This window comes from Falco rusticolus, chromosome 5, assembly GCF_015220075.1.
Source record: "Falco rusticolus isolate bFalRus1 chromosome 5, bFalRus1.pri, whole genome shotgun sequence".
NCBI lineage: Eukaryota > Metazoa > Chordata > Aves > Falconiformes > Falconidae > Falco > Falco rusticolus.
Window position 1 is genome coordinate 62,468,391 of NC_051191.1, and position 24,894 is coordinate 62,493,284.

The 24,894-nt window shown below is 40.2% G+C and overlaps 1 protein-coding gene across 6 annotated transcripts in view; it reads right to left on the reverse strand.

Annotated features, from left to right (window-relative positions):
• The window catches only part of MYBPC1 (myosin binding protein C1), a 79,115-nt gene extending 65,881 nt beyond the window's left edge, over positions 1 to 13,234 (reverse strand). For 5 of the 6 annotated variants that reach the window (XM_037390270.1, XM_037390265.1, XM_037390266.1 and 2 more), the window contains exon 1: positions 13,118 to 13,228. In XM_037390270.1, coding sequence (XP_037246167.1) covers positions 13,118 to 13,142 — 25 coding nt within the window. In that variant the 5' untranslated portion in view covers positions 13,143 to 13,228. Of the gene's footprint in view, positions 1 to 13,117 lie in introns of all 6 variants that reach the window. The other variant, XM_037390268.1, reaches the window with a different exon arrangement.
• Positions 13,235 to 24,894: the final 11,660 nt, after the last annotated feature.

Genomic DNA, 24,894 nt, shown 5'->3' on the forward strand with positions numbered 1-24,894 from the left:
TTTTGAAGTATCATTGCAAGACTTGTTTTAAGATGAGGTGTATGCAGTCCCAAACATTACTGAAAAAATTCTTAGTAGGCATTTTCCCCATAAGACTTGCACAGTGAAAACTGCGGAAATTCCACACAGATTCAGTTTCTTCCTACCAACGGTAGCTCAATGATAGAAACACTCAAAGTCTCCACTGTCATGGCACCATCTCTGTTTATATACCACCAATTTAATGCAAGCCTGAAACGATTCCCTACACCTGGAATTCCATATTCCTCACCTACCTGTTCCCAGCCTGAGCCATTCTTTAACATTGCTTCACATGATGTACTTAAACATGGTTCTGGCTCCAGTTAAACAGGGGAAGGAGAAAACTGGCTGTGTAAATATTGCCAACCAGATGCGTGCTTATGCCTAAAGGACAGGAGCAGCGTTGCTACTTTTACGTTGTAAAGCCAACAATAAAACAGACCCGGCCTGGCACCTGAGCCTTAGCTCTGCAGCTCTGCACCTGGCAGCCCCCGGCCCTGCTTTAGGCCCAGCAGTTAGCACGGATTTCTGCCTGCTGCTGCCTTAAAAAAGGGCTGTAGGTGCGGTGCGAGCTCTGCAGAACCACCCCGCCACACTGGGCTCAGCTGTGGGCATTCACCCCGCCTTTCCGTAGCGTGCGTTAGAAAGGCCCCGCTACGGGCCGCGGACGCGCTGCCGCGCTCCGCCCGAGGCCGGCCGCCCCTCTCACACCCGCCGGCCGCCCGCCCGGGGCGCTGCTGGGCCGCGGCACTGCCCGCCCCCCGTCCCCGGTTGGCTGCCTGTCCTCCCGGCCCGGGGAATAACCGCAACTCCCGCAGAGCAGGGACAGCCCGAGCAGCTCCGGGTCTGGGCTGCGGGCTGCAAACGGGAGACCCTGTGTTTCAGCGTTTCGAGCTCTGCACCAACGCCAGGTGCACCGGCACGGCCTGGCTTTGCTTTCTTTAGATTCTTTAAGCGCTGCAACACGTTTTTAACGTGTTAAATTGCCTGTAGAACAATACGATTTTTTAGCAGCAGGTGCTAGTGAGAAATTGAGTTTTCAAAATGACTCCTAGCCCAGCCAAGTGGAATTCTTGTTTTACGTATCCCACATCTAATAATTAATCTTTGCTATGTATTTACTGAAATCGATTAATCCACTCCCCATCAAATTGCCACCCCGTGTCAAAAAGTATGGCTATAGATAACTTTATTCTCAATTCCCTATCCTTCCTTGCAGGTTTGCTAGTAGTTTTTCTCTGGAAGCAAGTATTTTCATTTAGTTCAAAAGATTCAGAGAAAAATGAAAGCAAAAGACGCGACAATATGATCCCAGTGAGAGCGGCAGGCTGAGCAATGCTAACTTCCCTTCTGAAAGCTGCAAAACATCATAAAGCAGAGCAGGTCATAAAACACAGGACTGCTGCTCAGGAACAACAGGGATTTATTCCTCAAATTTAACGGTATATTTTTCAATGGCAGTTGCACTTCTAATTATAGGATAAAAGTCAGCAATAAAGTTGAAAGGGCAGTTATTTCAAGAGATGAGTACTTAACCAGTAAAGAACTTCCTTTCAGATAGTCCAGATAATTTCCAAACCAGCTCAGGAAACATTTTCCTAATTTAGAAAAATGTCTTCACTGTTGTTTTGCTGAGCTATTCTGAAATATTTCACCCTGAATCGAGGAAATCAGTTGCAGGGTTTTTTTAATGGAAATTGCATTAGGGACCCTATGGTCTGAGTAACTGGAGTGAGCTCTACAAAGGACTACATCTCCTGGTGTTCCGTGCCTTCAGGTTAGTCTGAAGAGGCACGTAAGTATGTGCAGATAGTGGGAAATCATTCCACTTAGAGAGCTTGACTTTTAGGGGAAAATTAAGCATAAAGCTGTGGTGAATGTGAATTCATGCAATCTAGTTTGTTTCAGCAAATTACAAGGAAGCATTTGAGATGTGGTGATCTGTTTTATTTTAAACAAATTTCAGATTAAAACATTTCAACAATTTAAAATTAAAACCTGCTGGTATTCCCATTCCATAGTTTTTGAAATGTCAGCTTTTCTTTGAGGGTCTGGGCAAAACCAAACATCCACCTGTTGGGATTTACCCAGGGTTGAATTTATCAGCTTGTTATCAGCTCTTTGTCAAAGTAATATGTACTACAACTGTGTCTAAACATTGTCGTGACTCTGTCCAAATACCAAATAAGAAAAACATTTGCTTCAAGTCTATTTGACAGTGGGTGACAGATAATCTGATACTCTGTGATGTTTTCAAGGAAGAGTCTTCACAGCCTTCCATCAGATAAGAGCACTCTTCTGTCATCCGCACTTTAGTACTCAGCCTCCTCTTGAGAGACAATGGAATTATAAGAAAGAACTCAGGGCTGTCAGGTGCCTAGGTGATTAGAGATGGTTCAAGCAGCTAATCACTACCCCATTACTTATGTCAACCTGAATTTTTTTACCCAGTGCTGATTTTCAGTCATCAGGCTTGTGGCAAATAACTCAAGATGAAAAAGAGGTAGTAGCATCCACTTTCTTAGTTTACTGCAGGTAACTCAAATTTATGGGCTATGAAATTCAGGGGCTGCTACCGTTTGTGAGTGCTGATGTTCCAGTACATGCCAGCCAAAGATGATTTGTAATTAAGTCCGGAGAAGAATTTAAAAATCACCAAACATAACTGGCAATGCAGGAAAGCTTTGTATCAGAGCTGCAGTATTGTTGATACCAAACACTAAAAGAATGAGAAGTTACCCTAAAACTCAGAAACTTACTGATTTAATGGGAATTCTATGTACTGACTTTGGGAGGTTGTTGTTGGTGGTGTTTTTTTGTAAGCTTGTTTGCATATAAATATTTATTGTTACTTAGATGCCTGGAATTCAGTATCGTATTGAAAAACCTTTAGGAGTATTTTGCACACATAGAAAGGACTTTTTCTGTAGGTAAAAATTCAGGACACCTAAGGTCCAAGAAACCTATGGCACTAGGCAAATCTTTGGTGGATTGTGCAGCAATATTTATGTACACAAAAGTCACGTATGACCCTTTGTGGGTGTTAGGCATACGAAATTACATACATCCCTCTGTGTTAATACTGTTACATTTTCTACCTGTCAATCTCATTCTGCAGCAATGAAGATAACGGAGAATTATAAGTCTTCACTTTAAAAAAGTCACATAATTTTACCTTTAGGGAAAACACTACAGCAGGATGTTTGCAGACAAACTGTGGGGGTTTGCATCAGCAAATCACTAAGTGATATAAAAAATCTCTCGCAAAGCATGACAGCGAAATGCATTTGAGATGCTACTGTGTATAACAGTCACAGCTCACTGAATATACTTTCTCTCCAGCTAAAAAAGCTGTTGGGTAAGAGAGAAACCTTCACTGCAGAACATGGAAATGCAAAACAAGGGCAAAGAAAAAGGGGCAGAGGACAGAGGTCAGATTTCCCCTTTAAAAATAGGGCTAAGGGAAGCTTAGATGAAAGATTAGTAAGGCTGGAGGGAATGCCATGGAAAAAATGTCATAAGGCATCTGACCCTCTGTGCCTTCACTGAAGTCTGCATCTGTGGAGGAGTGGCAGCCACAGCCTCCATTGGTATTATACTCCTCTTTGGGTCTAAAATAAGGGTTTTGGCCTAGATACTATGTTCTTATAAAAACAGAAGATACCGAATGTGCTACAGTGTGTGTATGTATATCTCTATCTACGTGAATGTCGCAGCATGAGACCCAGAAGCTATTAGTCAATGAATTACTCCATCTGCCTGGCATTTCTCATGTGACTGTTCCTAGATATCTGTAGCCACAGATATTCTCCACATCACCAGGGATAAGAGTTTTTTGTAAGTTTTGCTAGGAACAATGCTTTAGTGGTACTGGAAACTAATAAAGCTGTTGAAAAGGACAGTAATGCAATACTGTGGACATTCAAGTGTGCAAATGATTTGAAACGTTTCATTTCAGGTCAGAAAACAGTGAAAGACCCTATCACACAGGCACAATCAGATCAGACTGATGAGAGGAAGTTTTTCTTCCTTCTAGAACAGTTGGAGCTGGTGCTAGGGGCCATAATTCGAGCATTTCTCTTGCACAGAAAAGGTTTCATGGCAAAAAGTTATGAAAATGAACACAAAAATACCCAGAGGCTGGAATTCAACAACTGTTCAACAGCTCTGATTTACTGCTTTTTGTAGTCCACTAGCACACTGGAGTAAGGTGTGCATCAAGGAGTAACACTTATCTCATCAACTGAACCAGTAAGCTTTAGCAGTAAGCAGTTTTAGCTGCATCTGCATTGTTTGATTTCACCACACCTTCAGGGCTTTGAGAGAAGACAAAATTTGAAATGGGCTTTCAGACTCGGTTTTCATGCTAGCTGAACAAAGCCTGGTTTCTGTTCAAGAAAAAAGTAACTGTTTGAGGTGATTTATGAGTTGCTTTCGCTCAGCCCCTTCCTAATGTGTTCCATCCAGTCCGTTCAATAGCAAGAAGTGGAGCAAAGGTCTCTGCAATTTATGTCTATGCACACAGAGCTAAGATGTGTAAACAGAAATCTGCATAAAAAGGGAATCTTCGTCTGTGTCTGTGTATGACTGCAACGTACCCTTGGCATTTATGACCAAAATTAGTAAGTTATTCTGAGCCTGAGAAGTCGTGATGAGTGTGTATTTTAATACAGATCCCTCTCAAGAAGCATTGTGGTACTACTGAACAACACTTTCAGATGTTCACTAAAACCACCATTTGATCCTAACGAGAATTAAATTAGAAGGGAGCTTTTTGTAATAATCACCTGATCAAAATAACTTGCTGGAGCCATCACATATAAGAACAACTGCCCTAAGAAGTAGGTCACATGCTATTTTCAATTAGTAATAGGGCCAGGGGATAGCAAATTATGTAAGAAATATTTCCTGATCTCCAGGGAAGGGACAGCAATGACTCTTGAACATGTTTAATTGCTGCAATACATAGCAGGATTCCCTTCTTGCTGCAGTGTCTGTACACTTTTGGGAACATGGAGGTGGCACATAGTGGGCCTCTAAATTGTGGAATGAGTCACCCAGCCACGCTCCCATGTCCTGGTACTGCAGCTCTCTGCATGCATGGAAGTCACATGCACTGACTGACTTGCAAGTTACCATATTTGTGAGGGTCTTTTTTGAAACAAACAACTTTACTCCAAGGCAGAGCATAGAGTGATTTTTAGGATGGTGAATTTTTTGGAATTTCAGAACTTTTCTGAGACTATGCCATATTCAACTTTTAGTTGAACGACCTTCTGACACTACTTCAGGAGGTCTAATGTCCTAAACTAACCCCTATCTAGCACTACCAGGGAGCAGGGCATGCAACATCTCAGTATTATGACATCTAACACCACCATGGCTAACTGCAGCAGAAACAACAGGTTATTTTGCCACTTTAAACTGAAAATACACATAAAGACACTTGGCCAAGCAGTGGAGGATTGTGGATGTGACTGGTCTTCTTCAGATGAGGCAGTTCTAAGCCATGTGGATGTAAGACATCCTGCATCACTTAGCCTAGGTCCCACCAACTGCTCTGTGGAGATGCCATTAGCAATACAGACATAGGTAACGGGAAAAGGAAGTCAGAAAGAAACCACTCCATTTTTTGAATGCTGTATTTTTTAGGGTTCAAAGAGGTCTCTGTTCACTCTCTGCTTCAAGCATCTCCATCTTTGCTGAATCATCTGCTAGTTCATTGAGCTCTAAGAGCTAAATCCACACCTGAAAAAATTAGGAGCACTAAATTCCAGAAATAGGAATTTATGGGGATTTCTAAATCTACATGTCTTTTGTTGAACACGTTGTAGAATATTCAGAAACACTTTATTGTTTAACATAAAAAGTGCTTGTTACTCATAGCTACAAATGTCCTTGATGTAACCAGTCATTCGTCTAACAGCATGAAGCTGTTGGAGGAAGTGAGAGTAAGCTGGAGTAGAAAGGAAGAAGAGTAATTACTATTGCTTGGAACAGGAATGCTACTTTCTGTTTCCTTTCATTGATGAAAAAAAGAAATTTAATTTTTAGTTGATTTAAATGCTCAGCTATGAAATAAAATATATTGTCTCCTTCTTATAAAACATGAAGTAAAACCATCTCAATCTCCCAAGTAACAAAAATAAATGGCTGTAGCACCTTTTGTTTCTTTCTTTTTTCTTTTTTTTTTTTTGTTTTTATTTTTATCAGTGCACCCAGCAGATTTACAGAAGGGCGCTCTTTTCTTGGCTCAGGGGAATCTGGGCCCAATGTACTCCCTCATTTGTTGAGGGAGAGCATCCGAGTATCACATGCAAATAATGCTGGAGTGGAACTCTGTCCTTGTCTTAAAAACTACCCATTGCAGAAAATCCTTAAACACTAATTGAACAAATTATACAGAGTAACTCTGCAGCCTTATTGTTAAGGTACTCAGAAAAAAGGGAGAGACATGAATGTGCGTCTGTGGTGTGAGCTAGGAGTCTGAGCTACCATTATAATCAATGGAATTAGATTTTTATTCACCATAAAATAGCTGCTTATGGCTCAAATAATTTCCTTAAACATAGCTGATCAATGATATTCAGGTACTGTAGAAACCCTTCTGGTTTCTAGTTACTACTCCAGGGTGTTGCAGATCTGCCGTAGGTCCTGAGCCATATCTGCCAGTCCAAAATGGGTATTCAGTGTATCCTAGAGCGTCTCATATGGCAGTAGGCACCTATGTTTAGGCAACTGCTGGCTGGTCAGCTGAACAGCAATTTGGGCTCCACTGACTGTAATGACCCGCTGCCTGTGACTCCAGTGGGAGCGGGGACACCTAGTTCACTTGTGCACACTTCCATTTAGGTATCTGGTTCCTAATCCAGAGATCTTCTGTGACAGTTAAAAGACTGTTAGGATCTTTGTACGGTTGCAAACTTATCAAAATTTTCAATGAACTAACATGGGCATTCATGTCAGATCAGTCCTCTCTTCCCTAACTCTTAAAATGCCAACAACTCTTCAAAACAAAACAATAAAATCTCCCAGTGGTAATAAAGTGCATCAAACTCCCCCGGTAAATGATGGAAAAATGGCTTCAAATATCGGTTCCCTATATCCTATATGTCCCTATATAGCTTTTTTTTGTAGTCTTCAGAAGTAACACTGCATTGCGGCTGAGAGCAGAGAGACGGGGCTGGATGGGAAGGGAAGGGGCTGTTTGTCAGCTACAGAGTTCCTCAGACTCAGGGAACAAAGCTGTTTGCAGTAGGACTGAGATAATTCTAATTACAACTGAAATTAATGATTCTATCCATTTGCCACCTTCTTTATTTTACGGATTTTTACATTCAGTGCAAAGTCACATTAGTGTCTGGATGAGAATGACCTTTTTTCCCCCTCCTTCTAGAGCAATTATTAAATTAAGACCTCTTCACTAAATAGAATCTCTGATTCTGACTGAGTGACGAGTCTAGTATTTGGCTCTATTCCAAGGGAAATTTCCCCAGGTAATTTATTTTCAAACTTGATTTGCTCTTCCACTTCAAGGAACCCTCTGGATGTCCCCTTAGGAAACATGTAATAAGTTGTACAACATATTTTCCAAGGACTGTTGATGTGTGTGACAGCTACTAATGTGTTGATAACTGGTCTCTCCTGATCTATCTGTTATGGGTTTTTGCTGTGCGACCATAGACCTTCCCATCTTGTACGGTAGATCCCTGAAACTAATAGGAGGAAACTCATCCAGTTTTTCATGGAACAGAAGGGTACTGTAGCACGGTTGTTTTTTTTTTTAAAGCTCTCTTAAAGTGATATATTTAGGAGGTATGAGGGGAAAGAACTGGGCAGTCCTTTATTTATCTTCCCAACAGGTGCAGCATAGGGAGGCACAAAGGCAGCATTTGCTAATTTCAGTTTTGCAAAGTACAAAGCACCCTCTGGTCTGCTGAAAGACTGTTCTCTGCTTTCCTCTGGAACTCAATGAGTTTTTTTTTTTAGTGTGATAATATTAATTATTTTTCCTGTGCATAAATACACTGCTTTTTGCACAGGCGGACAAGCTTTTCAGCTCAAGTAAGAACAACAGTAAGCCAGATCAATCTTTTGTTATCCTCCTACATTACTGTTAAAATAAAATCAATGCATTATATGAGAAAATAAAATCAATGTAGTTCCTTCCATTTACACTGTATAATAATGGTGTAAATAAAACAAAATGTAAAAACTCCAATATAAATTGAGTTTGGGGATTTTTCTTTGCCAGTGTAGGGTTTTTTTTTTTCAATCAAATTAATCTGCTTAGAAAAGTAGTCTTAAACTTAAGCAGTGGAGGTGGAAGGTCAAAGAACAAATCTGAGATGGTATCTCAGAAGGAAGTGTGGGAGCAACACTTAGAAATGAGCAATGGGAGGGCAAAGACAGTCTAAGAACAACTCAGTTCCCAGCGTGCAACAAGATCTGTGCAGGAGGACACAGCTCCGCAGGGCTCAGGACAGGAGCGCGGCCCACCATAAGGGATCTAGTTACAACAGTTAGGCGTAAGTTTGCTTTCCATTTGTGAGGGCTTTAAATTTATTCACTAGAGGTGATGAAGAGAAACTTTCTAAAGAATTGAGAGGGAAAATAAGATAAGGGGTTAGGGTTTCCTCCTTCCCTCGTCCACCAAAACTCATTTACCTGTGACTTCAATACAGTGCTTGTAAATGATATATGTAGGCCTGACTTTGAGTGTGATTTGGCTCCGAGACTGAAGGTAGTTAGAAATAATGGGAATGCCTTTCAGTCAGTCCTGCAGAGGAGCAATGATGGTGGCAGAAGATCGATGTCTGTATGCTTTTCTTTTGCGTCGCTGAAGCATGTATCTATGCAGCAAGGACAGCAGCAGCTGCAGTGCCCAGTTTGGTGCCATAATAAAACGATTATACAGGTCCATTCTTCTGCATGGAAAGCGTTAAGCAATGTTATACAATGTTCATGCGCTGGGTTCTTGAATTTTCAGGAAAACTTTCCATCAGTAGTGTTAATTTTGACACAAGCCAAATCCATATACTGAAACAGGATTTCCATTTAACTTTTTTTTCACCTCTGAAAAATTGTCTGACCTTGAAAAGAAATCTAACTTTGATTGAATCTTATCCAGCCTTGGTACTGAGATTGATTTCCCACAGGAATGCTGCTCTACATGTCTCCTTACATGAATTATATGACTAGGCTGACTTGTTTGACAGTGCCTATTATCTTGATACACCAGACTGGGGTATTGTTTTAAATATTATAAATATAAAGCAACTATAATTGTAGAAGAATCATACAATGAAACAAAACTGGTCATGTTTAAAAGCTCATAGAAGTAAAGGCGGTTTCAATCGGGCTTCTTCAGAGAGAACAGTGTTACTGTATCTCCAAAGCAGTCTCTACTGGTAATGTCTGTTTAACCTCCTTTCACAATTGCTTCATGTTGTAGAGATTGTCCTTCTAACAGACAATATATGCACAGTTTTCTTCACAACTTTTACATCCATGCTGTTTACAGACCGAAAAAAGTTTTACTAAACCACTGTCTAAAGTAGACACACTGAGTTTTAATTTTAATGCCTTGCCAATATGTGGATGCCTCAAGCAGTATTAAAGCAGAGACTGCAAACCCTTAGAAAATTAAGTTGGCAGACAGTTGATAAATGCATTGGCTTAAAATTCGGAATGGTTGCTTAACTCATGGCCCTGAGTTATTTCCTAGGTTGGGGAAAATAAATAAGGCAAATTTACAGAGCTGCCTACTGGGGACTGACTTGCACCTGTCCCTGTGGGATGATGCCCACAAATAGTTTGAAACCATTCCTCTTGAGAGTCTTGGCACTTTTACAAGAGCATATCCAAATGCCGTGGCCTGTGACAGTTTAAGAAGGCACCTAATTAACGAGCAGCTCTTATTCTGAATATTGGTTAAAGGAAAGGGGAGAGAGGAAAGACTGACTGAGTGATTACAAATTACAGGAAGTAATATGAGGGAGGTTTATTTGGTTAGTCACCAGGAAAACTAAAGACCATTAAAATTTAAATGTGCTGGTAAAGGTATCACAGTTCTATCCTAGTCATCCACTGGGATCGGTTAACCCATTGATGTAAACTTCACCTTGTGAATACGAAATCTTGAACAGGCTAAGACAAAACTACCTTGCAACATCATGACCATATACTCAAAAAAAGCCACAGCTGATGTAATATATAGGACTTCAACTTTTTAGGAGTACAATGAAGGCCTTAAATCATTAGTCATGGAAGCCTGTTTCTACAGTGACAAATTCCATCAGGCTGAAGTGCTCCAGCAACCTTCTCTAAGCTGAGTGGTGTGTTTAGTTTGGTGATCCTATTTGTTAAGAGCACGTTGTGAGGCTACACTCTCACCAAGTCAGGAAATTTCTCACTTCGGTAATCTAATAATCTTAAAATAGCTCAAAGAGCATTTGGCCTGAAAAAAAAAAGCCTGGGAGCTTGCTCTAGCACTGCCTCTGAAAAATCTAGCTATGTACTTCAGAGACTTCAGTGACAAAAAAATGCAAAGCTGAGATTTTCTTAACATTTCTTAACATAGTGTTAGCCAGTTTCTGATTTCTCAGCTGCTTGCTCTTGTATATGCTATTTTTAACTGTCAGGGCCTGTGAGAATAAGCGATATGGGATAATTCATGTAGACTGCTTGTTTTGGACATGTCAGAAGAATAATGCTTAGACGCCCATGTGATGCAGCAGCCTTAAGCCTCTGTTTTTAATCTGCTTTCTGTTGTGGTCTGCCAACAATTTCCGCAAAGGTTTCTCAGAGAGGCCTTCCAGTGGTGCCTTCCAGAATGTAATCAGTCCAAGGTTCACCTTCATTGATTAATTACCTTTGATCCTTCACACCTTGGAGATTACCTTGAGAACAGGCATTTGAAGGACATGTGAGGTTCTGAATTCTTATTGGTAGAATTAATGTGAGTAGTAGCAGTGGTATTGTACTATCATTGGTACCGAATATTCCTGCAGCTAATATGTAAGTACTTCTACTTACTATACAGGTACTGCTGCTGACTCAGGTGAGTTCTTGATCAATCAAAAATCTTTAGGAAGCAGCTAATCTCTTAAGTACAATAAGATAAAACCTGTTATCACCCTGGTCTACTGGCTGCAAATAAGCTGGGTGCAATGAGGAACAACCAGTGTACAACCTGTGCGTATCACTTTTCCAGAGCTCATTACTACTTGTGAACTCTAGCTCTATCAGGACACAAGGCTTCAATATTTTTTATGTTCCTGAATATTGACTCATCAAAAATCACATTTATTCCACTGTCAATATAATGTTGTTCAGAGTTACTAAACTTATTTTGTAACACAACCACGGAGTTGCATTTGTAATCACTGCATTGTAAAAACATCTTTGAAACAATCTAGGCTTAAACAGAATAATAACCTTTAGAAACATGGGCATCCTGACAGATTTTCTCCAAAGCACAGATCTTTTGAAAGTACAGAAATATTTTAGGTTTTTTGTTTATTTGGCAGCCACAGAATGCATTCTGATTAAACTGGGTAATATCCAGTCAAATAGCAGATCAAGTAAAAAGGTCACTTAATACATGTGTAAATCATTTGAATTACAAATAAGACACTCTAGAAGGGGCTTGGCTCTAGGTTTGATATAGAGGATTAGGCTCTCGTATTAATTCGTGCACTTGGTGTAGCTATTTTCAGAAGGATGCTTCATCCATCATTGTCCTCGAGCACTAAGGAGGGCTAGTAAGTAAAGTGATCACATTGGTCTGTCAACACTTAAGATTCAGTTGTGCAAAAAGTTTAGTTTTCATATGCCCCCAACCCAACAAGGTGCTGAAACTGCCTAATGCTCCTGATAGTTGCTTTGCTCTTGCCTTCCACAAAAACAGAAAATATTTCAAATACTTTTAAAATCAAGCAAATGCTGTTGATAGAACAGTATTAAATCAAATGTACTCATTCAAACTACACACATGGGCCTATCAGATCTTTCAGAATTGATGGGAAATAAATGCTATTTAATGACTTCTGTACTTTCCACAAGATTATCTTTAAGATTAAACTCAGTTTTGCATTTGGGAATATATTTGGCAACTTGTCTGTATACCTGTTCTTTGGCAACACTTGCAAAGCATATACAGTTTGCACATTTATGGCTTTGCAGAAGCTATGTATATTGTCAATGCTAAACAATAATCACCAAAAATTCTTACCAAAATGTCTAAATCTGAAAGAAAAATAAAAGAAGGGCTACAAAAAAAATGTAAATATAAGAAGCTTATGTAGCTTAAATTTTAAAAATAGTAAAAAAAAAAATACTAGCTATTAAAAAGTTATGAAATAATGGACTCTGAAGATTTTATGCCTCTTTGGGTAGTCTCCAATGGACAATTTCTGTATCTTGCTAGCAGAACACATACTCAGTTTCTTTGCTACGAAGGGGCAGTATTACTGCCTTTAACTAGCCTTCTGAAACATAAAATAATAATTTCTGTAGTGTGGCAAATTGTATCATTGCAGTTTGACCTGTACAGCAAAACTTACTACATTCTTCAATTATGCTTTAGACACATAGGATATATTTTCATCAGAATCTTAAAACTGTTTGATAAACACATTGTTTCTATTCAATAACTTATAAAGCTTTATGAAAAGCATATCAAAATGCTGGCTTTTTAAATTTTATCACATAAGAAATGGTTATTCCCTGTTTTCCAGAGTCTAGATATCTTAGCTATAGACAAAGTACTAATTACACTAAAAAAATCCCTCAGTCTTTAAAAAGTGAATACAGCATTTGCCCAATCAAGTAGTTTTGCAGTATCTCTGCAAGCCATTGTTTATTGACTAAAACAGTTGGAGGCAAAACAGCTTTGTGCTATACCTCTACCTGAAAGTAATTTCTTAGTTTAAAAGGTCGGTGATCTGTAATGATACAATGATGTTACACAGCTATCACTCTTAGATATTATTTGTTGCTGAAATATGGAAGATGGTCTAAAAACTGTTTGTGTGTGTGTGTACTCGTAATTCCTGTAATTAAGAAATCTTGAGGTAGTATTTGTTATGCTTACCATCTTTCTTGGTGGGTTCCGGCATTTTTACAAGAATTCTTTATTTCCAGTGAGTTTCAGCCCTTCAGATGCAGTAAGTAGTAGCCCCAAGTCCAGCTGAGAGAGTATGCAGATCAGTGTGACAAGCAGAGGGTAAGAAGAATTCCTCTGCTTTATATACTGCAACTGAAATATCAATCAAAATAGCACCTCCTCTCTTTTCAATGCAAACACTTTGAAAATTGACAGTTATGGGAACCCCTCTCACATCTGTTGTCTGCAGCCTCTGCTCCCTTGGCTTTTGGAAGGAATCTCTGCTGCATTGCATGGGGCTGATGAGAACATCTATAACTTTCTAAATTCAGCTGCACTGCTTGCTCTCTGCCTCTCTCTCTGTAACGTGCAGGCACATATACACACACAGATAGAGGCTGAAAAGTGACTGCCACGCTATTAAAGAACCCCTTCCTGCCTGCAGAACTTATAGGAACTACCTATATACACTTACACCTTTTCCCACAACATAAAAGGGACAAATAAGCATAGACAGTATGCTTGCAGTGAAACTTAATTTCTTTGCTTTAAGAGAAAGCAGTATGCAAAGATGCAGTGAGGAGTACTTTCCAATATGAATGAAGAAAAAAGGATTATTGTGTTCCTGCTTGGAGCAGCGAAGTATCTTCATTCTGCTTACATTTGCTACACCTTCTTGGGTCCTTTTCCTGTAGCCATCCTAATTTTTGCTTTTGGTAGTGTTCCTTTCGGCACTGCTACTTCATTAACCGGAGAGGTCACTGCTGAGAGATGATATACTGTGTTTTCCACTCATCCAGGAGATGCAACACTCCTGCTTTTGCCAAGCCAGGAAACCAGACAGAAGGAATGGAAATCCTATCTGTAGCACACACACCGAGCCACTAAACTAAACCATGGGGCTGCCCTCCTCCTTAACTCCTACTTAAACTATGAATATGTAGGCAATAAAAATGCAGGTGAAGTCAATCGGGGGTGCTAGGATTTATTTTCTTATGCCCTTTTAGGATTTTGAGACCAAACTGTAGTGTTTACTGCAATAGATAAAGTGGTCCTCAAGGGTTTCATGTTATTAAAATACATGTTTATATCATTATCACGTATCAATAAGAACCAGGCTAGTAGACAGACTGCTCAGTGTCTAAATACACCCAAATGTTATAGTAAACTTATTTTATATCTTTAAATAGGGGTTAGAAATGGAACAGTGGTCATGCGATTGTTTATCCTGTGGCCAGTGCATGATTGTTTCTTCTACAATCTGTTTTTTTTCTGGCTATTTAGCCATTTTATTTCCATCTTACATGGCAAGGGTGTTTCATTCCTTTTTTTTTAAAGAGACCAGACTGTCCTCTGGCTTTTTCTGCTTTACTCATTGTAGTATTTTATTATTTGAGTCATTCATGTTCCTGTAAAATACAGAGAAAGGCAAGACCCCTGCCTGCAAGGATGTAAACAAGGAATATTAAAAATATTTTCCTCCTTTGTTTCATATCACTAGGTAAACCTCCTTATATCACTGAAATAATTCCTGTCCTTGGAAAGTAAACAGAGTGCTACCCTGAATAGGTAACTGGGGATTTTGTTCCTCTGTGTATACAAGTGTGGTGGCAGTAGGGAATCAGTGCATGAACAGACCTAATGACATTGCAGAGATAATTTTTTCTTGTTCCTCGTTCTACTCGCATCCAGCAACCGAGCACTGTGATACCTGGAATAAGAGGAGGATGAAGAGTAACTGCTGATTCCAGCATGGTGTTTCCTTAGTGTCCCCTTCTAAGACAGGTGTCTTTGCATTTTACCCATCATGTGCCAAGAGGTGCCGAGAACTACGTGTCTGGAGATTCCTGTTAATACAAACAGGATTAAATATGGTCACAGTCTAGCACTGGATGGGTTAGAGAGGACTTCTATTGCAATCTGACAGTGAGAAAGGATTGGAGACCAGTGCTTATCCTTGCAGCTTTAAAGAGCTTCCTTTACAGGAGGAGGAAAAAGGATATTAAGGAAGACATAATCTAACTCATAGAGCACTTTCATGCTACTAAATAAATCAGTACTGAGACCACTCACAGGCCCAGAGGCCAAGTGAAAGTGTGTGGTTCTCATCTGTACAGCAAAACTCCTTCTCTACCCCAAAAGCAGGAGACTGCAGCCAAAATGTACACAGGGAATGGTTGCTAGCATGTGCCTGAGCTATGCTTAGGCATAGGTGGGAGAGTGCTAGCTGGCTGGAGCCAAAATGCTACCAGAGAACACACTAACCATCCCCTAGCATGGATAATCACGGAACAACACCTGAACTTGTGCTCTAGCCCTGCTTTATTTATGGGTATAGACATAGCTAGAAAAACTAAATTGTCTTCATAACCTCTGCTAGGCAACAAGGGAGGAAGATGGGTTATGGGTAGAAAAAAATCGTGAAATACTATAGTTGCTTTGTGGTGTGTGGAGAGATGTGTGTTTCTTGAGGTCTCTGTTTTCTAAAGGCCAGCTAGCTGAGAGTGCAAGCAAAAGGCTCTCTATCTGCATGAAATAAATTGAAACTGTGGAGCAGCAACTATCTGGAAATTTTCTTATCCTTTCATTCTTTCCTACCCTTACATTATACTTGTATAATTAATTGCATTTCATGTTACGTTCTCTTCTAATCTGATAAAAAAATCCAGTGTTGCAACTTTCCTATAATGTATTTTTTAATAGTATTACAGAAGATGCCACTGGGGTAGATTTAGACCATGATACTTCAGTGTACCTTAGCACTAGCAGTGACAGAGAAAGCAGTTTATTTCCCAAGAAAGTAAGCCATGTTTTATTTGTTTCAGTCTAATCCCCAACTGAGTCCATGACTCAATCATGTACAGATACTCTATACTCCAATCTAAGACAGCTTAGTCATTTCAGTTTATTTTTCTTCCTGCATAAATGTTGTCATCATGTTGACCCCATCTTGCTTATGCTGTAACAATTATTAGTACATTGGTGCCATTGGATAGATGTCATTCAGAGCTTGCCTTCTTATACTTCTCCATGTTTGCAGAGTGCATGGTATCACCAAGCTTGTTTTATCACTGCATACAAGAGAGGTGTTGATTTTGGCTAACAATTGTCCAAACTGCTTTAAGACTGATTAAAAAAAAGAAGGAAAAAACTGAAAAGAAGGAAATGTCTGACTTTGCGGGGGGGGGGGGTGTGTTTTTGTTGTTTTTTTCTATTCTAAGCTTATGCTTCTTGGATCACAGAGATATCTAAACATGCTTACAATTACCTATCCACCCAACCTGTAAACTTTGTTAATAAATGCATTTATCTATTCATTCTGTGAAGTTCAGATTTTTAAGCATTTTTTTCCCTGCAGTCCTGCTCTGCTTCCCTGTATATGGTAATCAGCTGATTTGATTGCAACTCATCTTGTGAAGGAGCTGAGCCAGAAAAGGAAGCATTTAGCTCCTCTTTGCTGAACACACAACTCCCGAGCAAGTGAAAAGGCCACAAACCACCTTCCAACTCAGCCACCAGCCCACTTGCCAAATGACTGAGCCAGACCCTTCACAGAAACCACGAGATGGAAAGAGCTGAGCTCCGCCTTGTTTCTAGCCCACCTCCTGTACCTCAGTAGGTACAACTAGATGCTGTGCCATCCCCAGCCATCCTTTCATTAACTAATCCTATTGCTAAAATCACCCCTGTTTGCACAGGCTGCCTCATGTCTCTGGATGGAAACATCTCTTCTCCCAGCTTGATATTCTCCTTCTGTAAGTTAGCTTGTGACCTTGCATTTTGCCCTTCCATAAAGGGAACATCTTCTGACCAAAATTTATCCTCATTGCAGTGTGGCTTTTGTGTACCACCGTAAGCCCTCTTCTCAGCCACCTCAGAGGCCAGACATGCTAAGCTTTCTGAGCCTTTCCCTTCCATGCCTGCCCCAATTAATCTTCTGCAGTCTCTTTCCAAAACATGAGTATCCTATTTTAACTCTGTTCAGCTCCTTGAGCAGTTTCCAAAGAGCAGCTAACCAAGGCGTCAGATAATTAAATCATTCTCTCTCATCTGTTTTTAATAAATTCCTTTGGTCAAACATCCAAACCCTTATTTGCTCTTGCAGCTGCTAGATCTGCATCCATAACTTCATATTTGCTGCTATTCCTAGGACTGAACTCCCTCACTTACTTCAGGCTCTATTCTAGTAAGTCACTGTCTGTTTGTTACCAGAGAAAAAATTTCATCTTGTCACCAAGGCAAAGGATCAGGACATTCCCAGAAGACCTCAGAGACAAATCTTTAATCAAACTTTTTATCCAAATGACAGTTTTAGTCATAATAGTTTTAGGCAGTCCTGTGAGTAGCAGGGAGTTGGACTTGATGATGCTTATGGATCCCTTCCAACTTGAGATAGTCTGATTCTATTTAAATTTTTTCCACTGAAAGGTTTTGTTAATATTGAGAAAAGCTGATCAATTGAAATAAGAATGCTGGACAGAAACAGTCGGTTTAGGTCAGAATGGGAAAGGATTCCCAGTCCACACACAACAAAATCTGGAAATAACCCCCAAAATGCTGGCATGTCTGTGTATTTTCTTTGAAAAATAAACAGCATCCTGGTTTTGTACTAATAAAGAATCCAAAGTTTTGAAATCTTACATAACAGAAAATAATTTTCCAACAGTTTTAATATTTGGAGATTTGGAGACTTTAGGAAATAGTTATTTACTGAGCCCAAGGATGAAGGATAAGAAGCAGATGGAGCCTTTCCTCCCGTCAGGAGCAACCCATACGCCCACTTCTCCAGGAGAACACTGGAATGAGGTTTGGCAGTGCCCAACCCCATTCAAGTCCCCTACCACCAGGCACAAGGCCTGGAAATCCTGTTCTCCATGTCTGCAGCAGAATGGCATCATAGTGACTTCATTTGGTGCTCATTCTGCCTTTGCCACATATTCTATTTAAAATAGGACATTATAGATGTTGGTGAATTTACTTCTTTTGATATCACTGATAGTCTGCAGAGCATTTTTTCTTTTCTATGAATAAGAATAACAGAACACGCTGGCAAGTGGAAGACTAAAAATGTACAACTGAAAAATGCACAACTTCTGCTTTTGCAAGATAGGCAAGTACCTCAGCATGGAAGAATGCTCAATCTCAGGACATCTATTACTTTTTAAGTCCCCATCTAATTTGTGAAGGCGGTCCTCTTTGTCTGACAACTTTGCTGAACTTATTGGTGTTGATGAAAGACACCTGGATTTACCTGGGCAGCTCAGTTTAATCACAGCCTTGCACTGTGGACCTGCCAGGAAGAAAGACCTTCTTACTCTGTCATGCACTCTACTTTTCTGCCATGTAAATGAGACGTGACCTTGGCTGACAACTGATGAGAAATACTTTCTGTATAGATGTAGCATCCACAAATGGGGTCTTACTCTATGTAGCAAGACGAAGGAAGATTAAACTTTAAAGCCTAGATTGCATTTTTTTTTCCAAGGCAGTCGGCTTGGAGACACTTCAAGGCATGTACAAGATGTCGTTGACAGATAAACACCACTTGTCAGCTTTACCTTCTGCCTTACAATGACCCAAAGGGTGACATTACTGTGTAAGCAACACATGCCCATGGTGTCCTGTAGCAGTTGGAGTGTTTCCTTTCTGACAGTAAATTCCAGTGCACTGAGGCACTCGGCACCAAAGTCAAGAGCTAGTCCCCTAGGTCAGGGCAGCAGGAAAAATGGCAGGAGGAGGGAGGAGAGCAGCTTCTTTCTGTCGACTGCTTGGCTGGATCAGTCAGAAAAAATTGGGATGAGGGCTGTCAAGAAAGGAAAAGTGATGAGAATTTTGCCACTGACTTCAAGAGAGCCAGAGCTTATTTCACAGTGATTGTTTAAGAGAAAACCTGAAAGAGGACTCCACAGTCAGGAGAGGAGGGAGACCCTGCAGCCCAGGTTTTTGTTCTTACCTCCACAGGTGAAATTGTGAGCAGCTCCTCATCTCAACTATGCCTGGGTAAGCAAGACCCATGCTGGGGTTTACATGCTCCACCATCACGAAATCTGTCTAACGATGAATGCCTGATGCAGTATATCAAACCGGAGTTTTATGAGTCCTGATTTGATCTGTTTGTTAAACATGTGAAATTTTCTGCAGCAGCTTACAAAGAGCACATGATTTGCCTCAGCAGATTATGGTGCATCACACTGGTATGGTGTCTCCAGCGTTGGCCCATGAGACCTGGCATGAGGAAAACACCTGTTCATCATTATAAACCTAAGATTCTGATTTCGACTTCTCTCTCAGAATTGCATTTTTTGGTGTTTTCTGACGTGATTATAGCGTTTCACCATTGAACTTGGTGGATTAATTTAAAAAGATGTTCAGTGCATTAGGCCTGTCTTATTAGAAGTCTGCAGAATTTCAAAAACACGCCTGTAGAAATTTAGCCCCGGAAATTCCTGAAATTCATAACTATCCTAGCACAAATTCTTCTGAATTAATTTTTCCTAGTCCACTTCTCTACTGGATACAATTACATGTTCCGGTGTCAAAATTCTGAAGGCATGTCTTATACCCAAAGATGTACAACCCGTATTATGGGAAATGCTAGCAAAAGTGATTCCAAGTTAACCTTGATTAACTTTTCTGAGACAATTTTAGAATTGCAATGACAGAGGCAGACTTTGTAGTTAGTGCTTAAACAATACCAGTTTGCTGTGTTAAAATTGTCACAAGCCTCCAACTGAAAGTTTTAGAAATAGATTTATACTAAAAAAACTCCATTTGGCCTCCTTTAGAATTTTAAATACTGAAGTCTTAAAATTTTTAATACTTCACAGAGGTAGATAAATATTTCAGTGGTTCAGAACTAATGATGTAAATCCAAGTGTCATAATTTATTAACACTCAAAGAAAAGCATCCAATTCCCAGCCTTGAAGGGGCTGAAAATAAAACTTAAAAAATCACTTTATCTGATAGTTTGGAAATGTTGCCAAAGTGCCTGTTCCCATTCAGATTGCCACCACTTAAGCTCGCCCTCACTATATAATGATCACTTTGTGAAGGTATTTAACAGAAATACATTCAATTTCCAGATGTCCAAAGGAGTTCATATACTTCATCATAAGCAGCTTCCTTAACTGGGGCATACCTGAGTTCTTGCTTTGTAAAGTGAGGAAGATAACCTGTTTTTTTACCCTACAGCTTTTATTACACCTTCTTTGTTTCCTTAGAGAGCCTACAGAGTGTGCATTAATACCTGTTTTCACAGTGGAACCTTAATCTCAGTTGCTATTATAAAATGTTATGACTATTTACAATGCCTAAAAAATACTGCTGCATATGAAAAGATGGAATAAAAGGTATCAGGTTCTAGGGCTGCTATTATCTTTTGTCTATTAAATCACATATTCTTAGCATAACTGCAGTATAATTATAACAGTATCGTACACCCGGCTAATTCATTTGACATATTAATGGTATAGTTTCCTGATACACATAACCAGTGCCACCGCAGACTGCTGCTGTCAGGATAGGCCCATTCTCCCCTCCTTTCCCTCTTCCTTCTCTCTCAGCCAGAACATCTTGTTCCCTTCCTTCTTGTGCTGGACCTAGTGACTATGCAGGATGAGTCAGTTCAGCTTACTGGTCTGAGGGAATCCTACTCATTTGGAGCAGCAGGTACTTCATTTCTGCTGGCTTAGCTGAAGCGATATTCTCTAGCAGCCCTGTGATCACTAGATAGGAGGCAAAGGGAGCACACAGCCACAGGCAGGGGTGGGACTGTCCCTCTTAGCTGCAACCTACACACACATAGTGTTAGGTTTAATGGGAAATTATACCCTCGTTCTGTCCAAGGTCCACAGTTTATAAACATCCGTTTCCTATTCTGGAAGATAACTGAGATACGTGTGAAGTACTGCATATTGATCTCTTAATTCCAAAAATGTCTGTTGCGTGGAGATAGATTTTTCTTTAATTTATCCTTTTTTCCTTTGTGTTGGGTGAAAAAAAATCAAATTCCTTTCAACCTTCCATGACCAACTGAGAGGTCCCACTGATCCATTGAGTAGAATGAATATGGGCTGCAGGGGACATAACTGCAAAGGCAGCACCATCCACTGGGAGCACAAAGCAAACCTGTAATAACAAGCCCTGAATCTCCACTTCAATGGAGGCCTTCACCTTCTCACTAAGAAACAAGGGTTGTTCAGTTTTTGTCATTTGCTCTAGGAGCCTGACCAGTCCTCATAGCTTTGTGGTTCCCCCTGAACTCAACGGATGCTGAAGATTTACCTTCTTCCTATGTACATTATGTAATGAAAGGAACAGCACACTCCCTTTCTGTGCTAAGAAATGTCATCTTTTATGTAACATACTTAATGTGACTGAATGACAGGAATGTGGTGGCACCACCCTACCTTCACTTATGAACATATACTGGCTTTAACAGAAATACAGTGCCAGTTTCTACCAGTCTTTGTAATCTCTACTCACACTGAGTCAGCACTGGGCTGGAAATCAGTGATGTCTTTTAAATGAGTGATGAGACTTTCTTGGGGAAAACCCTGTATGTAGAACATTCTTACTTGAAGTTTTTGGACAACATCCAGCGTGAATTTTAATGATAGCCTGTAACTCAAAAAGTCACATGAAGTGGTAAGATTAAACACTAAAAAAGACAAAAAGACTGTTAGAATCAGTTAACTTATTGCATTGTGTTATTAATAATTAATATTATTAATATTCAATAAATATTAATAATATTACTGTATATGCATAATGGACTTGCTGCATTAATTAAACTTAAAAAACAGCCTGATGAAAGTAGGCTAGAAAGAATATTTTATATGTAAAGGAATAAACAGAGACAAGTCATGGGACTTGAAGATCCACATGAGGTATTGAAGTCAAAGAACATGACCCACAGATATAACTCTCAGGGTTTGTCCTTGGCTCCTGATCTAAGGTATATGCTGCTTTCTGGAACTCTGAACCCTGGAAGAGAAATCACAATGGGATATATCTCATTTTTTCCCTGGACTGCACATATGAAGTTCGGATCAGACACTTGATTTGACTTTTTTTTGGGTGAGATCCCTTGTGCTTAAGTTTTAGTGAGGGCAGTGCCAGCTTCTGCATCTAAATTCATCTTTCCCAGTCGTGCAGTCAGTGCAGATGTAGTCATCGGGCTCAGTTCAGTTACTTAAACGTGATCACACACAGTTATCTGAGAGTGCCCTCTGGTATCATCATGGCCTCCCTTTGCCCCGGCAGAGCATGTGGGTCATCAGTAAGTCTGGTGTCAAATCCACCTCTTCCATATGACTAAGTAACTGCAGGCACCTCTAACAGCACTAGGCAAATATGTTCAGGAAGCTGAACTAAGCCCTTGTGCAATGGGGTTTAGAGGGCAATGAAGAAGTGAATTTTAGGATAGGGTGTCTCATATCTTGGATTTCAATGATGGTTTTTACAACAACCAGCCCACATGTCAGTGCTCCAGTGTAGATTTCCAGAGAGCATTACTCGATACATCTTTCACAGAGATTAATGATTATGAGACATTTTCAGTCTCATAACTACAACAATACATTGGATGCCCAAAAGTGAGCCCTCCAATGTGCTACCCTCCTCTTCCACATGCTCCTCCCAGCAGCTGCCTCAATTGTACCAAGCCTCATGGCTTGTGCAGCCTCTTCCTGAGTGGCCACACAGCAGATCAGCCCAGTTTGGCTTTTCAGCCTTACAGTGGCTGTGCACCCACAGAACTGCATGTTAGCCAGACCGTTTTGTCTGTCCATGCACAAGCCACCCAGCTCCATCTCTTCTCCACTGCCACCTCCTAGACATGCTGTTGGCGGTGCAGTGCATCTCAATGTACAGACATTAGTCTGGGTTCTGACTATTCCTTTCTCAGTAGTACAATGCTGTTTTGAGCCAAATCTTTTCACTTTAGTGTAAGTTTTACTGTACGGTTCATTAAAAAAAAAAAAAAAAAAAAAAGTTGGTATTGCAGGCACTTGTCTATGGGAAAAATTCTTCTTCCAAAAATAAACCTTTCCTGCTCAAGTTAGAGCCTGAGGCTTAGGGTATTAGCAGTCTGGAACCATAACAATACAAACACATGAGAAGCCCAAACAGGGCTGAACAGCATTTGTGCACTATGCCGTCACTGCTTTCTTATTAACAGTTCAATAACTCCTGTGGGATTGCTTCCGCAGGACTTTTTTACTGCATATTAACTGCATAAGCAGGAAGACTGTGTGCCATCTACTGGCACCTAAACAAGTATGAAAAACTTTTTCTTTCAGGTGCTAAATTTAGAAAAAAGTTCTGTGGCTTGAAATATATCTGAAGTAAAATGATAATTCATATGGTTGAAAATGCTTTTTTGTATGAACTTCTCAGGCAAGCAGTGGCAGTCCATGCCTTGCACTGCTCAGCAGAAACCAGCCACGGTCCCAGGCTAGCAGCAACTCTTCTTCCTTGTGAGTCACACAGTGAATCATTCCTACTGGCATTTTGACCAAGTCAGCTGAACCGTACTCAGCATTCCCTCTACTACTGCCTTCTTTCAGGGACAAGTTAGCAGTTTAAGCAGGTATATAATCTCAACTAGTTTCTTCTCACCCTCCTTTGGCAGTTATGGATAGCTTCCACACTGGTCTCAGCTAGCGATGCTAACTGAACGCTGACATGCACCAGGAACACTCCCAGGTTCTGTTGCATATTCTCACACACTCTGGTATTTAGGACTACCTGAAAACGGCCTCTTCTTAAACCGTCCTGCTAGTTTCACCAGCAGCCACCTGGCTAACGTGTCCAGCAACTTGCAGTGTATTCCAGGAGAGACTATTAAGTCTTTCCTTCATATTCCTGCTAACTCCTATCTCCTGTCTCAAATCTTTCACCCTGTCTTGTTTCTTTTGTTAGTGTTCTGCAATTATTGTCTGTCATGTGCTTTTGCCAAGGATCAAGCTGCAGAGAACTATAAAAATAGAGGGGAAAAACCAAACTATCAGATTTCTGCAATGTCAAAAGGATCAGCCAGTAGGTTGTGTGTAACACTATCATTTTTCCTTGGCATTAAACGTTATGAATAGGGATAAATGTCACATTACTGAATGTCACATAATTTCCTGAATATGCTTGTGCTTGGTTTCAAAAATATATATATAAAAGTACAGAATTTAAAGGTGGCTACCAAACCAAATTTTCAGGAGCCTTAAGTTGCCACAGGGAGATGCAGTCTATGTGGCACTGCCAAAGTTAGCCACAGTAATCTGAATATCCACTTAAGAACCAACTTCAGGTTCCTAGTTTTTAAAATACTAGTTTTATTTTACTAAAAATGAGCAGGTACACCAATGGAGTTTACATTACCTAATAATGAATATGCAGACCAGAATCTCTAATCTCATTCTCTACCACTGTCATTCTGAACAAGCTAGTCTCTGCTGTAGCATTCATACATAAAGAAATGAGGAAAATAGGTGAACAGCTCTATTTTCCCTTTGCTGGTGATAATGAAAATCATTTTACTGGGAGAAGTTCACCTCTGGCTTCCTGGTCACTTAAAGCTGCTAAGCCCACCAACTGGCGTAGACATGGCATCCTCAGGAGCTGAGCAAGTTATACAATGGATTAGACAGGATCTTTTTCCTTTTGCTGCACATGTCTGTGGCACACCACACAGGTCAGCTTTTGTCCTGACTGGGCGTTGTATAAATCTCAGGATAAGACAGTCTTTGGCCTGACAGTCAGATGTCTGTAA